The 16,123-nt window shown below is 37.5% G+C and overlaps 3 protein-coding genes across 9 annotated transcripts; 1 reads left to right on the forward strand and 2 right to left on the reverse strand.

Moving 5' to 3' along the window:
- Window positions 1–864: 864 nt before the first annotated feature.
- Window positions 865–8,471, reverse strand: LOC112568048. 7 transcript variants are annotated; one of them, XM_025245064.1, is made up of 10 exons: window positions 8,367–8,471; window positions 7,857–8,213; window positions 7,370–7,651; window positions 6,440–6,733; window positions 5,216–5,351; window positions 4,945–5,017; window positions 4,032–4,468; window positions 3,146–3,222; window positions 2,813–2,890; window positions 865–2,570 (listed from the first exon to the last, which is right to left on the reverse strand). In XM_025245064.1, the coding sequence occupies exons 1-5, from the start codon at window positions 8,437–8,439 to the stop codon at window positions 5,302–5,304; spliced, it is 1,056 nt and encodes a 351-aa protein (XP_025100849.1). In that variant the 5' UTR covers window positions 8,440–8,471; the 3' UTR covers window positions 865–2,570; window positions 2,813–2,890; window positions 3,146–3,222; window positions 4,032–4,468; window positions 4,945–5,017; window positions 5,216–5,301. The 7 variants fall into 7 exon arrangements, with proteins under 7 accessions (XP_025100849.1, XP_025100848.1, XP_025100850.1 ...); XM_025245063.1 differs by lacking the exons at window positions 4,032–4,468; window positions 4,945–5,017; window positions 5,216–5,351 and having other exon boundaries at window positions 3,146–3,218; XM_025245065.1 differs by lacking the exons at window positions 4,032–4,468; window positions 4,945–5,017; window positions 5,216–5,351.
- A 69-nt stretch (window positions 8,472–8,540) lies between these two features.
- On the reverse strand, window positions 8,541–12,131 carry LOC112568052. The gene is made up of 4 exons (XM_025245071.1): window positions 11,943–12,131; window positions 11,314–11,679; window positions 10,825–11,106; window positions 8,541–10,243 (listed from the first exon to the last, which is right to left on the reverse strand). The coding sequence occupies exons 1-4, from the start codon at window positions 12,013–12,015 to the stop codon at window positions 9,900–9,902; spliced, it is 1,065 nt and encodes a 354-aa protein (XP_025100856.1). The 5' UTR covers window positions 12,016–12,131; the 3' UTR covers window positions 8,541–9,899.
- Window positions 12,132–13,357: 1,226 nt separating this feature from the next.
- On the forward strand, window positions 13,358–15,718 carry LOC112568064. The gene is made up of 5 exons (XM_025245090.1): window positions 13,358–13,509; window positions 13,769–13,851; window positions 14,265–14,318; window positions 14,688–14,765; window positions 15,270–15,718. Exons 2-5 carry the CDS (start codon window positions 13,797–13,799, stop codon window positions 15,449–15,451), a joined length of 369 nt encoding a protein of 122 aa, XP_025100875.1. The 5' UTR covers window positions 13,358–13,509; window positions 13,769–13,796; the 3' UTR covers window positions 15,452–15,718.
- The last annotated feature ends 405 nt before the right edge of the window (window positions 15,719–16,123 follow it).

A 16,123-nucleotide genomic window follows, 5' to 3' on the forward strand; every position in this document is an offset into this window, starting at 1 on the left:
TGTTGTGTTACACTAAATTCAAAAACAATTTGACTTTGTCTTTCATGTTTGTAAGTAGTCTAATCAAACCAATCTTGTCAATTACAGTTTGCAAGAAAAGATAAACAAGTTTATTGCACACAAACAATAACTGTGTATCGTAGAAAACAACATTAAACTTAGTTCCTTTACGTCTTACTACCTTTTGATGTTTATATGTATTGGTATAGATTTTTGAATGAGTTTGGGGAAAGGTAATTAACCGCCTTGAGCATTCAGTTAGTATAAACAGATTAAGGCCTATGGAGTTATTCATTTTACACATCATCATGTAAAGTGTGCTATACAAGCTGTAGAAGAACAAGTATAGAATTAGTTTGTCCAGGCGGGATCGCTCTAGACACCGAGTTCCTACCAAAGGTAACGTAGCGCAACTTCAAAGGGGCCGCCATGAACAATCTAGTCATGGCTGAATGAAAATCCAGTCAATTGGCATGTACACACATGGAGCGCGTGATCGTCCACAATGTGATTGGCTTAAACTCACACACCAAACATTATGTCCTTGGGAGCCTTCACGTCAAAAGGGTTACATTACTTACGTTATTACAATTACAAATATTTCAATTTCAATCAAAGTATTACTTCTCAGCCCCAGCGTAGTCTCCGAGGAGCTAGAAGGAAATGAAGCTTCAACTATTATTGTCCCTTCATGCCTTTTGCATGGCGAGACTAGTTTCTGCGTAAGTTTATTTATTGTTACTAGGATACTTGACAAAGAGAATGGCAATAATTTTTTCACTGTCCAAATATAGTAACACATACACTCTACTAAATTCATACTCACACACACACAAATTTTACACAACGCAAATGCATAGCTTACTTAGTTTATTCCTTGTTACTCCTCGAGGAGCAGAAGGCGGCAAACACAAATTCCAATGTTAACCTTTTAAGTTCAGACGGTTGACTGATGCCGGAATAAAAGATCTTCCAAGTCTCTCAGTTCTACATACAGGGTGGATGTTCCTGCAGATGAAGGTGATTTCTTAAATGCACGGGCCTGGGTGTAAAGGATATCTTGGACTGAGCAAAATCCACTTTGGTAGCGAATTTCTGCTTCCTAACCACATCTACGTGCTCAAGATTTTGACCTACAATGCAGCTGGCTATCTTGATTACCTTGCTTAATCTACCTATATCGCATGTTTTCATGTTAAATCCCCACCATACATACAACCACACATCTACACTGCCAAATACACTTTTGAAAAAAACATAGTCATAGCATCTTATTACGCATATTAAGAGATACTTTTCTCTAAGCAAAAAACAATCGATATGAAATCTTTTTATTTACAGCATCAGGGTAACTAAATCATCTTAGTTTATCATCTCTTGCAATTATTGTATTTACACACTGATAGCCATCTTAATCAGTTTACTGTTCATTAGAGTTTGACGTATTGATATATTTTATTGTAATTAAATGTCATTTCTTTGATCTTACCAACGTTCAACTCTAAAGAATTGTTTCACACCAATTTGCAAATTCGTCTACACGCGCTTGGCATTGAGAAGTTTTTATTTGAAAAGATGTACCGTACACTAGGAGAATTCTCAGAGAACTTCTGAACTTTTGCTTCTATTTCATTTGTCAGGATTGTAATTTTTCTTCTCACTTTGGCTTAGGGGTATTGGATTGAACGGTTTCTGAAAACCCTATTTTCGGAAAACAGAAACCATGGGTTAAGGCCAAAGGGTTTCTTGCTGACAGTTTTGCCAGGTGACAAAGAATGCGCCACGAAAAAGCTGTTGGTAGGTGTGTGTGATCTAGTCATTTCAGCTTAGGCCATCGAGGTCATGATAAGTGTACCCAATAGTTTCAAAAGGAATGTTGTTTACTGACTTTCAGAAGGACGGCTTACCTCGTCAAGGGCCAACAGGTTACCAATCGCAACTCAGAAACACCTGCTCGTGCTCATTACTTGTTGTACACTGTTTCTAATTGCATTCATTCGTATCTTAGGACCTTCCTCGGTTAGTCCACTTGCGTGATGTAAAATCGTTTCTAGTTTTCATGTCACTACTGGTTTTTTTTTTTATGTAAGACTATTGCTGTCAGTAATATTAATCTTCTATTTATTGTTATTAAATTTTTGAAAAATTATCTCCCTTGACTAGTCAAACTTTATTGAAGGCATCACAAAACAATTTAAAAAAAAGTAAAGTGGACGATATAAGATTGCAAACGAATATACTTCTCCTGTTGTTAGGATGATATGGAGCGTGACAATGATAATTGGCCTGCACATAATATCTCTAAGGACATTTAGTTACCAGTCTACTTCATGCTGTAAAACTTAAAAGCAAATACCTACTACTAAGAGCTCAAGCCTTCTGAGACTGTTTTCTGTTTCACGTGATATCACCATGGTGCAGACATATATCGTCGGCTTTCACCTTGACCTGTCGAAATAACCGGGGTATCGACGATTTCCCTGAACCTCGCTCACTCGAAACACGTAGAGAGAAGACGCTCAACCTGTTTCTTCTCTTGGCTAAGTAATGATTCAACCTTCAGAACTAATCTGCACCAAAAGGAAGACAGAAAGTAACTTACAAACACAGGGTACATCAACAGATGCTCTCATCTACTACCTGGCACTTTCTTTCTCATTAGATCTTTCCCTTTCTGTCTGTCTGTTTGTCTGTCTGCCTGGTCTTCCAAACTGCCCCTGCCCCTGTTTGTTGTCAACATAAGAAATGGCATCCATGCACAATCTTCACACTTGAGACATTGGCCTCTCGACACAATCACAAAGTTACTCACCTGACCCTATGTCACGCGCTAAACACAGGTACAGAAAACGGCTCAGGCCGGTCAGGCTTCTCTACAGTAACGCTCCGACTGGGCAGTCCGAAGAAGAAATAAAGACAAAAAATTAAATAATCAATAATAAAATAAAGGTATATATATAGATAATGATACATAAGAAGAGGTATGGCGATAAATACTTTTAAATTATTTGCCTTTTCCCTCTACCTGAAAAAGAAAATATGTTTATCGATTAAAGAAACTAAATATTAAACTTATATACATATCGAGAAAGAAAAAGATATGAGAAGGAGATTAATAATTGTGTCTAGGAAGATCAGAAAGCACCTGTTAAGAAGCTGCTCGTTTAAAATTAGGACTTGAAAGCATATTTTGTCGTCTCTCTCATCCTTGCCAACACCTGTCTTAAAAGACAGAAATAGAGATGTAGCTTGCGGAGGAGTGGACGATGATGGCAATGTGGAAATCATGTCCACTCATTGTCTAACTTTGTTCATTTCCAGGACGAATAATCAACTTTTAAACAACATGTGAAGTTCGGGTGTGGAAAGACCACAGTATTGCAGCCTGCTACAGGAATTCCTTGTTATTCATTGCTGGTGTTAGCTTCCAAAATTCTCACAAGTTTTTAGCATTCTTTAGCATGTGTTTTGCTAAATATCACCAAAACCGATGATAGGACGACCTCAGTTATATCGACAACAGAAAGTGACTCTGTTATAAATACAATATAATATATGCTACACTACTAATGACAATTAATGGTCAAACAATCAAATTATTTTTAATTCTCAAAAAATATCTACTAGTACAGGCTTGGGCCTTCTGAAAAAAATTGTTGAGGCCAGGGATATTTTTTTAATCTGCACGTCAGCAGTGTGAGCTGCCAAAGTACTCAGGAAGTTTGAACTTACTTGAACCCGAAACACAGAGATAAGATGTTTATGTGTGTGTGTGTGTGTGTTGCTTGTGTGCGTGTTTGTATGTTTGGGCGTCTTCTCCACAATGTCGTTCTGTTTTGAATGACCTGCATCGGCAACACTAACGTGTACTTATAGTATATATATATATGTAACAGTGCAGACAGGAAAAGATAAAATGTGAGAACAACCCAAGTCAACACAGCCCTTAATATTATCTTAACAGATTTTAAATTGTTTAGACCGATCCTCAAAACATATTCTAATTCTGTGTCTGTGTGTGTGTGTCGTACCTGGGAAATACAAGTGTACCTCAATCCGCCTAATCATTTTACAAATGTCAACAGCTCCAGCCAGACTATCAGCTACTTGAGTGACATGACCTTTAGTAACGATGTGATAACCTGTTACCCCGGGTAGAAGCGTCCTCCGAGTTCACATTACCTCACACAAAGCACGTCAGTATAAATTTTCCAGTTCAAGAACTCAATATGTTTACCACTGCGCAATTTCAACAGATGTAAAAGTCCCAAAACTGTGAGACAAAGTTAAGAAAATCAGTATGATGTGCCTCTATGTTCGATGTTTTTATTCTTTTTCAGTCGTCCACACACCCCTTCCCCCAAAAGCAGCCGTTAAACCGTTGTTCGAAAGTCTTTCTTTCTCGCTCTTGTCCACATCATGGAGGCTGTGCATGTAGACAACTACTGTGATGGAAAGCACAGTCTCACTGCAACAAAATAGAAAATAATGAGTGACAGATCCTTACTTACCTTTCTCAAACACAAAAAACCAGGATTAATGTTCACATCAAGTTTGCAATAATTAGTACTAGACAAACAGAATACTAGACAAAAGTGTCACTAACAAGAAAATAGAGAATAAAGAAGCTGTCGTCACAGTGTTTATCCTTTGTCAGATTAATAGTAAAAACTCCAAGATGTTGTTTTTTAACTGCATGATTTTGTTTTGTTACCAACAAGTCTCATGTTGCACATCCAGTGACTTAAGTCGTTATTCACCTTTACACACCTGAGTTCACTGCTGGTTTCATTTGTTCATTCTTTCGTTTGCTTCGGTTTCTATTTTCAGAGTTGTTGCAAAGCACTGAGTCATTATGAATAACGCTCTATAATTAATTCTTATATACTACTTGTTCATAATATATATAGAGGATATTTTTAGATATCATTCTATACTACTTACTGCGCTGTTCTCACTGGCAACGTGGCCTTCTGTGTCTCTGGATTATATATTAGTAATATGGACAGACAATTTCCTGAAAATGATTAAAAAAGATGTTTTGTATTGGTATTGTACTGTAGTGTGTCTTTAGGATTTAATGTCGCAAACTTTTTAGGTGCCTTATGTGTTAATAATAATTCCCCAAATCAAGAGCATATAAAAAATCTTGCTATGGTTGTAAGAAATCAACAGTCTCTAGTTCAAAAAAAAAAAAAACGTTTGTCCTGCTCACAACGATGTCAGCTGACTATACAATCCAGTCACGTGATGAAACACCTGTTACAGGATCGTGGACTTCAGACTGGAAGATGAAGTCCGTTATAGACGGGTTATGACGAAGGTTGGACAGATGGCCACTGAGCAGAAAACTGTTACAAGAAATGCGCTCAAAATAAGTTTACATGAAACCAGCAGGATCATAGTACGCACACACATTTATTCATATACGTACGTGTACGCACATATACCAAAAGTTACGAAAAGTAAATTTTAAATAGTAAAAGTTTTTTTTTTTACCTTTCAAAGTGTTCACCAGATGACATCGCTAGAAAATGCAACAGAAGACGATGCAGTTTCGTTTCCTCGGCGTCGGTTATCGACAAGGTTTGTAAAAAGAAATATTTGGTTCATTCGCAATACAACGATGGATAGGGCAACCAGCAGGTTTTCTCTTCTTCAACATCTTGAAAACAATCTAATAGGTCCATCGTAAATTACTCTTAACAAAATATCTGGATCTTGGTCCAATCAGCAGGAAGAAAATTTAAATTGTCCCTCATGGCGTTATTAGGACAAGCAGATAACAAGCAATTGTGAGAAATAAAACTGGGGATGTTGTACCGTGTGCCACTCTCCATGCAGTGCTAGACACAGTAAACTAACCAAACTCATCCTTTTTGTACTGGAAACAATAAATTGTTTCGAAGCAAGGACTGGACACGTCTTCCAAGTAACGAAACCACGTGACCAACCTCCCAGCATGTAAGTCATTAGCAACAAAAGTTCCGACAGGTACCACGGTGTATCCGCGATTAGTGAGACAAAAACAAAAATCGAAGAGGCTGATGCCTAGATGAGGGTTGCATCTGGCGAGGTGTTGTTGTGACCCTGTGCTCCTCGAGGAGAAACAAGGACTTAACAACTAAACAAATAAACGATGCCTTTTCAGGTGACAGATCATAATTCTTTGGTGCCATTGGTTACGAATTATGCAAAGATAAGCGCAGTATTCATAACCAGCGAATGAATTCCTCTTCATTTTTTTTTCTATTTTACTAACTTTTTATAATTATCTTTTGTTTATTTGAAATTAACAATTTACTATTTGTTGTAGACCTTTCTAAGTATAACATAAAAACACATATTCATAACTGTTGAAAGTCGTCTTATTTATCCCAGGTTAATGAGCACTAACTAGGGTAACCCTGTTTACTGTCTATGTATGAAGTATACTCACGTGACGACACGCTGAAGACTAACATGTCTGAAGAACCTTTCTCATTAAACACAGTCAAGGCCCAGTGTCCACTCTGTGAACATTCCTCCTTGTCCACAACAATGGTCAGCACCAGACTGGGGGGACTACCGGTCAGTGTGCAGTTCACTTCTTTGTTTTTATTCTCGCCGACCACGGATGGGGCCAGAAGACATTTCTGAACTTTTGTGGAATAAGCTTTCACTCTGAACTTCCAACCTTCCTGTGTTTCGTAGTCAATGATTTCTGGAGCTTTGTCAATAAACTGAGGACGACCTACAAGAGTTAGAAACAATTCTAGTAGCTAAAGATATATAATCTTCTATGTCTTTTATAATTACAGTTGATTTTTATCAGTTAATCGACTTCAGACACGATAATCTCAAGGGTACCCATACCCCTAATTCATCGTATTTTGCTAGTGTTGAGAAGGGGTCACGTGTTCAAGTTCGTGAGAAATGTATGTATAGCTAGATTGTTTCACTACACGGAACTGAAAAGGTTACCTAATTAAGGTCGGTTTTTACAGTTTGAAACAGTCTTGTTATAACCGGAATTGTTCATGTTACCAGATCTTCGTACCTTTCAGAATTCACATAGTAATCACTATATAATTCTTATTTTCTGAAAATTTATCTGGCGGTACTTGCCGAACTTTCATCATTAATCCAGTCTCTATTCAGCATTAAGCAAAGCTCGAACAGCAAGTACATCCATCCTCACATACGAAAGTATAGCCACACTTTTAAAAAATTTCCCTTTTGCAAAAATACTCAGGTGCGCAAATCAGATTTTTACCTGAAGCCTGGGTCAGTTAAGAACACTGTAATACTATCATACATCAACAGGAAACATTCACTTTGTCATATTGAATTGTAGACCCTAGACGGAAATAAAATATATTCTACTTACATCTGACAAGAAAAAACACAGATTTGCTGTTTTCTGAAGAGTTTCCTTCACACCGGACAGATGACGGATGCTGGTCGCAGTTGGCTGTGAAGGAAGTATCGAGGTATTGTTCACCTCTGTAGGATTTTATTTCTTTTCCGTGTTCGTCCGACAGCCAAACGTTAGAAGGAGGATTTCCTTGATCAAATAAACAGGATATTTCGACCTTCTGACCCCTTTCAAGGATGTAACTATCGTCAGCATCTTGTCCATTGACGGTCAGGCTTTTGACACTTGGTGGGTCTGTAAAATACAAAATGAAATAATGAACAACAATTTTGTACAAAGAAATTATGGAAATTGGAAATAACACGTACACACTTCCGTTCACTCATGCACACACGGACACACACACATGCAGACATTGAGTCCATACTTGTGATAACTTCTATTATCTCATTCTCCTTATCATTATATATTTAATGGATGCTACACATCGTCTACTCACAAGCTACAATCAGTTTCAGCTCTTTTCGCATTGTCGAGAAATTGTAGTCTTTCCATAGCCATTCCCACACGATGAGCTCGTGAGATCTGTTCACTCTCCTGTACAGCTGTGCAGGACCTGAGGAAGTGATGCAGCGAACTGATTTCTGTCTGGTGCCAGAACACTCATCCTTGGAGAAGGTGATGGACCCATCGTATTCCAGACTTCCATTGTTTGTACTGGTGTATACAGTGACTCTGTACAGTTGACTGGACTGATTGCAGGCTGACATGTTCATCCCGAATGTCACGTTGATGTGGTGGTCTTCCATGATGGACAAAAGGTCTTCTTCTAGATGATAAAACTGTAAGACTGAGCCTGAAACAGAACCTCTACATGTACTTGAAATCTTTACAATAAAGCTTCCATAACAGACTTTATAAGTCTATTCTAAAAAAATAATGTTTATAATATCTATGTAAATTTTAAATTATATTTTTATTTAATCCTAATTTTTAAATTGCTACTTACATGTTTTTTGGTTTGAGCAAATTATGGCTTGAGACAGGAACAAGACAAAGGTGATATAAAGAAGTGAAGACATTTTTGACAGTTTAATGTCTGGTCCACAAAGAAGGCCTATGAAATGCAAAATGAGATTCTCTCGTTATAACAAGCTGACTAGGGCATAAATATTCTTCCAGAACTTGTGTACGTGATGGTCAGCATGGTCAGTTCCCGAAAAGGAAGAGATTGGCGATGTCTCGGGTTTTCCCTGTCCAGCGAAATGGGGAACACTTTTCTAGCTTTGGATTCACAGATTATCAATAATAATAATTAATAAACAGATTAAACAGTTATGAGATAGTTGTCTTAATAACGGAAGGAAGATGCTGAAAATAGCAACCTTTGCACTTGTGAAGTCAGGAGTGTGTCGGATTTTGGACACTAACCTGCTTATTTAATAGATATAATTATGGGAATAAAAATTACAAAATTTTCTACAAGAATTCTGTACTAACCTCGTTAACCTGTGACTGAGCAACATCAAGCAGCATAATGGCCAAAGTCAGAGACTAGACAACACACACACATACATGCAAAACACTCATGCAAGGTGTCTTATTCTGAATTAAGAAACCACTAAGAACAGATTATCAGTCAGCCTCGTGAGTCTCTCACTCTCACCTCAGTGTTCATCATACACAACCACAATATTATTAATAAATATTGATAGTATTTACTTATCTTTCAAGCTGCTCACCTCTTTCAGATGATGTCATCAAACACGATGTAGAAGACGATGTACTTTCATTTCCTTTACCTCAGTTGTCGAAGCGACAAATGACGATTTGGCGCATGCGCGGTTGAACGGTAGAGACGGAATAAACAAATGTTGTTGCACAGTTGCGAAAATTATAGTTGAATCTTAAACTACTCGCGAAAATGTATCTGGAACGCCGTAGGAGATGGAAGAAAAACATCGCATTGCCATTCGTGGAACAAAAACCGATGACAAGGAATTGTGGGAAAATTGATTGAGCATGGGATGAGCCACTTGCTATGCTAGTAAAACTAGTCAAAAAAATCGGGTGTATAAACGCAAGGACAGAAAAAGTCTGGCCAGAGACTACACCACATCACCAACATCCCAGCGCGTTTCGTGAACAACAGAAACTCCGAGCGGAACCAAGTCGTGTCCGAGGTCAGTCAGACAAAAACAAAAGGTGGAAAAGGCTGATGTCTGGTCACGTGACATCATGATTAGTTGCTGCCATTGATTACAACTAATGCTGCTTTACACAGAGATGGTCGCAATATTTACCGCCAGCTATTGACTTCATGGGTTTTTAAATTTAGTTTTGTTTAATTTAGTACACATTTAATTTTATTTATTTATTAACTCTTTTATTTTGATAAGAAGAAAAATAATTTAGTAAGAAGCTTTTCAACCGTTCCTGATTATATCAGATATCAGTCATTCATATTGTAGGACCTTCTAGAATTTACAATGCATCAATTAACATGGAAACTTTTACAGCCAGGTTCTACAGCTCCATTCACTCAGAACCAGGTGTAATATTCTGCTACTTCTTCGATTGATGAAATATACTCACGAGGTGTGCTGAAGACTAGCATGTCTGAAGAGCCTTTCTCACTAAATAAAGTTAAGGCCCAGTGTCCACTCTTTGAGCACTCTTCCTTGTCAACAGACAGGGTTAGTAGCAGGTTGGGTGGACTACCCGTCAGTGTGCAGTTCACTTCTTTGTTTTTGTTTTCGCCTACTGTAGATGGGGCCAACAGACATTTCTGTATTGCTGTTGAGTGAGCCTTGACTCTGAACAGCCAAAGTTCCTGTGTTTCCATGTCAATGAACTTGGGAGATTTGTCAATAAACTGAGGAGGACCTACAGGAGTTAGAAAAATAACCTGATAGCCAGAGATTTGTTTTTAATGTATATGTATTTTTATATATTAATCAAATGGCTTTTTTTAATAAGTAAATCAGTGATTTTAGTAAGAATGGTTTTCTAAATGTTATAAATGTCAATATACTTGACTAGGTGGATGTTAAACTATTCAAGTTCATCTACCATTCTGAACAAGTATTCTTATGGTGGGAACTGTTCATGACACTAGTTGTTTGTGACCTTCTGAGTTTGAAGATGCAATTTTAGTTTACAGCTTCCTTCTTTAAAGCCTGTCTCACGAAATTAACTTGCCATCCACACAAATATTTAATCTAATAGTCGACCAGACAGTACATCCACCTATGCATATGAAAGTACATCAACACGAAACAACAAGCAACGGTCACAGAAAGTAAACACATCCACCCACCGAAGTTCATTTGAAGAGCTTACATCAGATTTTAAGCCACAGGTGCACTGAGCATGCGATTCAATACAATACCCCACGATAGACACAGGTGCTCGTTTCAGGACATAGTTTCTATTGAACCCTTAATACTAATTGTTGTTTTACCTACATGTGGCAAGAAAGGACACGGATCTGTTATTTTCTGAGGAGTTGGCTTCACACCGGACAGATGCCCAGTCCTGGTAGCACTGCGCTGTGATGGTGGCATTCAAATGTTTTTCATCTCTCCTGGTCTTTATTTCCCTCCCATGTTCGTCTAGAAGACGAAAGCTGGCTGGAGGGATCCCCTTGTCGAATGAGCAGGAAATGTTGACCGTCTGACCCTCCACAATAAGATGGCTGCTGTTCACAGCATGACCACTGACAGTCAGTCCTGTGACACTCGGAGGGTCTTTGTGACAAAATAAACAAGTGTAAACAATATGGAAAAATCTGAAAACCGTAATTAAGTAGATGAAATCACGTATCTAATAATCGATAAACAAGCAATTAATGTTAAAGCACTGGAACATTTCAAAATCTTCCTAAGCTATACCAACGAGAAACTCATTTTTATTATCAGTATTATTTGGAAATACATATGCATATATATACTTACAAGCTACTGTAAGTTTGAGGTCTTTTTGCTCGGTTGTAAAATTATTAAACAGGGTGTTTTTCCACACCCATTCCCATCTTATTTCTACGTGCGATCTGTTGACTTTTCTGTACAGCTCCGCAGGACCTGTGGGACTGATGCACCGAACAGATTTCAGGTTTGTTCCAGCACAGGTGTCGCTCAAGAAGGTGATGGTCCCATCATATTCCAGACTTCCATTGCTTGTTCTGGTCTGCACAGTGACTTTGTACAGTGTGTTGGTGTGATTGCAGCCTAAATCGTTAATTCCAAAAGTCACATTAGCATAATGGTTTTCCAGGACCCATAAATTATTTTGTTCCACGTGATAAAACTCCAAGACTGCACCTGAAATAAAACATCTAAAATATTTATTTGCTTACTCAAAAGGAAATCTCTGTCTCGTGCATAAATGACCAATGTATTTATATTTAATGCAAAATCCTAAACTAGAAAGCTTAAATAAGCATCTCGGTAAATATCTGAACTCTCACTTGAAGCAAACAAAAGAACATTGATACAGTTTGCAGACTTCTGAATGGTATCTCTACTATCCTGTCAACATTTCAATTTTTTTAAAGTGAATTACAACAAATTCTGGAAAAACTTACATTTTTCTTGTTGGTGACAAATTAAAGCCTGTAGCAGGAGCAATACAACGATAATGTAAAGAACTGAAGACATCTGTGTTCAGTCTGATTGTTGTCTCGGGAAAGTTCTTCTGATGGACTCGCATTAGGCCGTGAGACTAATGAAACGGAAAATGAGATTTTCTGAATATGACGAGCTGATTGAAACAGAAATGTCTTCCCTATCGGATGTGAAAGGTCAAGGCAATTCATAACTACAAATGTCACGATAACAAATGGTTTTCAATACTATTGTTAGAGAATAGAAAATGAAACTGAGATTCATTCAAAATGACAATGATTTCAGCAGACATCCCTTTACTGGTAAGATTTGTATTCACAGATGTTTGTAAAATAGTGTAGGGGTACATGGGGAGGGGTCTAGTTTGAGACCTACTTATAACTACAGTAGTCATGTGTGACATGGAGTAAACAGTCGATGTCATTCCCTTTACAATAGTTTCTAAAGCTAGCGATGTGGGACAGAATGCAGTGAAAAGTAATTCGCGATATGAAATATATATATAATTATGTAACTGTAAATTGTTTATATATATAGATTATTGAAACACATATGTGACACATTGAAACATATACTATAATAGACACTAATGTAACGCTGTGTAAACATGTGTGTAACATGTGCCAGATTTTTACATTTAAATCACAAAAGTCAAATGGTGCACTGAGGTCACGTGTACAGGAAGACACTAGTCAGGTGATTAGCTCGACGCAGTTTTCTCAAATCCGTGTATTATGTGGCCTGGAGTTGACTGCTTCCCTGAGAATGTCCATCAGCTACTTCCGCTGTGGTCCAGTCTGCATCGTCTTCACTGTAGACAGCTCGCCCCACAATGGCGCACTCGTCTCTCTTTCATCAAATATTTAATTTGACTAACATAGTTATCATGCACTGACTGTTGAAGACATATTTTTATTTATGCAGTCTTGAAGAAAAGAGAATATAGCCTAGACTACCAGAATAAAGCCTAAAACATCTCGTTTTAGCAGTCACACACTAAAGAGCATTTATATTGAGGTAGTGTATACTAAACAGCACTTCTATCCTTTCCATGTCTAACAAGTGAATGGTGACATATTCTAAGTACAATAAAATGGGCCCAAGCTCGATCACTAAAGTTGTCCTAAGCTTCTTTCTTTTATTTTGATAAATCGTTTGGCAGTTTGCCTTGCTGTACCCTCGAATTTCTTCGTTGTGGATAAAAAAAATGACTATATACCTACTGTTTACTGGTGAGCGTCATGACAGCGTAGAAAAAATGGTGGATAGGAATAGTTCCTCTCATATTCGCATATCTTAACTGACCATTCTACTCACCTGCCCACTTGGAGACGAGAAGTAAGCAGAGTATAAATTCGTTGTCGTCCTTCTGTGTGTTTCATTCCGCCACAGGAGAAAATCTCCCTGAATTGTTTTGTAAGACTTTGTGGGTGGATTGTGCACCCGAGACTTTCGCCACAATTCTATGAACAGGAGTTGACTTCAAGAAGCTATCCGTTTATTTCGAGTACAGCATCTAAGGAAACCGTGAGCTAACTTTCAGATTAACCCTGATACCAGTTTTATAATCTACTTACTGACATATTGGTGAGGACTGATACAGACCTTTTTTTGTAGAACTGCAGAACTATATACTTACCTCTAATATTCGTTTGGTCAAATCTTTCTCTCCTACACCTGCAGATTTTTGAAAAGTGTATTTCTGTTGTAGAAATCTCGTTCCAGAAACCTCTCTTTGTCTTCACAATTATAAATAATTATACTTTTCCATGCTTTATTATGGCAGGTGGGGAAAGACCCAAACTCTGAAGAAAATGAAATGGTTTATTCTGTTTTTCTTGGTTCAACTACTCTCAGGTTTCATCATGGGTATGTAATTTAAAAACACTCGTGTCAGTCTATCAACTGGTTAAGAGCTGTTTAAACTGCAAGACCATCTTTATGCAGTTCACAAATGCGATTTGAAGTGATTTATAAATGTTATTATAGCATATATATATATATAAATAACTGTAATGCTGTTATATAACTGTTACATCTGTTTTTTACAAGGCTAGTGATCTCTATAGTAAATAAAGCTGAATTAATTGACAAAATCAAACACAAACAACAAGATGACAGTGACTGACACTTTGTATATAAGTTGTATGATCATCTTTTTAATCTGCATCTGGAAATGTACCGAGTGACAACACCTGTCTTTTTTTACCTACTTAAAAACATTTTGCTTAGTTATATAATAGAATATACCTGAAAAGTATGAAAAACTATTTTCTTGTCAGGTCAGGTAAAGACACCTGATTTGGAAAAAGAGGAACCTGCTGAGTGCCCTGGAGGTAAATATGAAGAGAATGATTTCCGGACTTCTTTAAGTATCACAAGTATTATTAAGATCATTCATGTATATTTGCAACACAGCGATCATTAGGACTAAACAGGAATGACAAGTACATAATAAAGCTGAATTATATATATATACTGACAGCTACTTCGTACTCCTAAATACCATTTCCAATCCAGAACTCTTATAAGAAGGACTCAAGTCTGTAAGACCGTCTCAACATATACACACGTGTACACACACCTACAAAAGTGCGAGAAATGTTATGAACTATCTAACCTAGGTAATAGAATAATAGTAGCAACCTGGTAAGATCCACAAGTAAAATAACCTATTTCTTTCCTTTCATTGCTTTGCGACTCAGATGCAACAGTCGGCGGCGATGCCAACGAGGTTGAAGTCCCTGTGAAATGTAGGGAGAAGTCGCTACCAGAGCAGGAAGGCAAATATTTTTATTTTCGTTTTTTTTGCGTTTTATTTAAAGACATAACTAATTTCGAGAGACGGTAAACATGGATGTGAAATAATGGCAAAGAATCGTAATTGATGGATATAATGTGTAAAATACTTTTCCCACATATATGTTCTTCAGTGATATCACAAACAGTCCAAGTCTTTAATAAAAGTTTGTTAGTATTTTAATGACAGCCTTTTAAAGTTAATGAAATTGTTATGAATTTAAAGGTTTTCTGAAATGCTTCTAGACTATTGTTTCTTCTTTTTGCATGCTGGCAATACGGCCAATTGCTATAGAAATAATGACCAAAGCCGTAAAAAATAGAAGATAGAAAGTTTCTTTAGATATCCGTATGTTCTACAAATATTTTATGTAAACACACATGCGTGCACATTATTACACACACACACACGGACGCTCTCGCACACACACAGAAGACAGACGTGCTCTTGCATGTGTGTAATTGTTTGTTTTCTTTTTTTGTCCCAGAGCAAATTCAAAGTGAGAAATCTGAGTCCACCACAACCATAGTCGTTGGCTCCATGGTTGCTGCTGTTGTCATTCTACTGGCAGTGGTAACTCCGCTCCCCAGGGGCGCAGGAAGAGGGTGGACATCCGGGTCCCATGACATCGGGGGAACATCTGGACTGTCTGGCTTTGTCCCATGGTAAAAATATCAAATGGCTTTTTCTATGAAGACCGTTTTGTCAGGGAATTTAGTTTGGTGCCATTATGTACACACATCCCTGAAATACCAGATAGGTCTTTGACAGGTTCCATGTGACTTATAGAGAAGTTCGCACGTGGTTTATAGATAATTTGGTGTGTTTCTTACTGATTATTATTAGTGCTTATAGATTTGGTATGTTTCTTGCATATATTATTAATACTTAATAGATATTTTTGGTATGTTTCTAACATGTTATTAATGCTTATATATTAGGGCTTCTGCTAGGCTAAATTTTTTGGGGTCAGATTTCAGATTTTTGGAATAAAATTGAAGGGGTCCTCCGAAATTACTGTATTTTTTGCGTCCTGAATATATTGTTAGTATTTTGGGAGTTTTGATGTATCATGATTTAAAACAAAGCCATGAGAGTGCCGTGACTGTCAGCTGTAGTATTGGGTCCACCAAACCATCAATAACTGTGAACCCACAGTAACAAGAACAGCTTTAACATCAGAGCTCAGTTGATGCGCGAGTGGTAGTGAGTGGTAGAGACAGAGAGAGGTAACAGCACTGGACTAGTGGATGTACGCTTAGCACGGGTAGCACTGAGTCTACCCCTAGACCACCTTTTTATTATTTATATTTACTAGCTTTTCAATGTGAAATAAATCTG

Source organism: Pomacea canaliculata, linkage group LG7 (genome assembly GCF_003073045.1).
Source record: "Pomacea canaliculata isolate SZHN2017 linkage group LG7, ASM307304v1, whole genome shotgun sequence".
Classification (NCBI taxonomy): domain Eukaryota; kingdom Metazoa; phylum Mollusca; class Gastropoda; order Architaenioglossa; family Ampullariidae; genus Pomacea; species Pomacea canaliculata.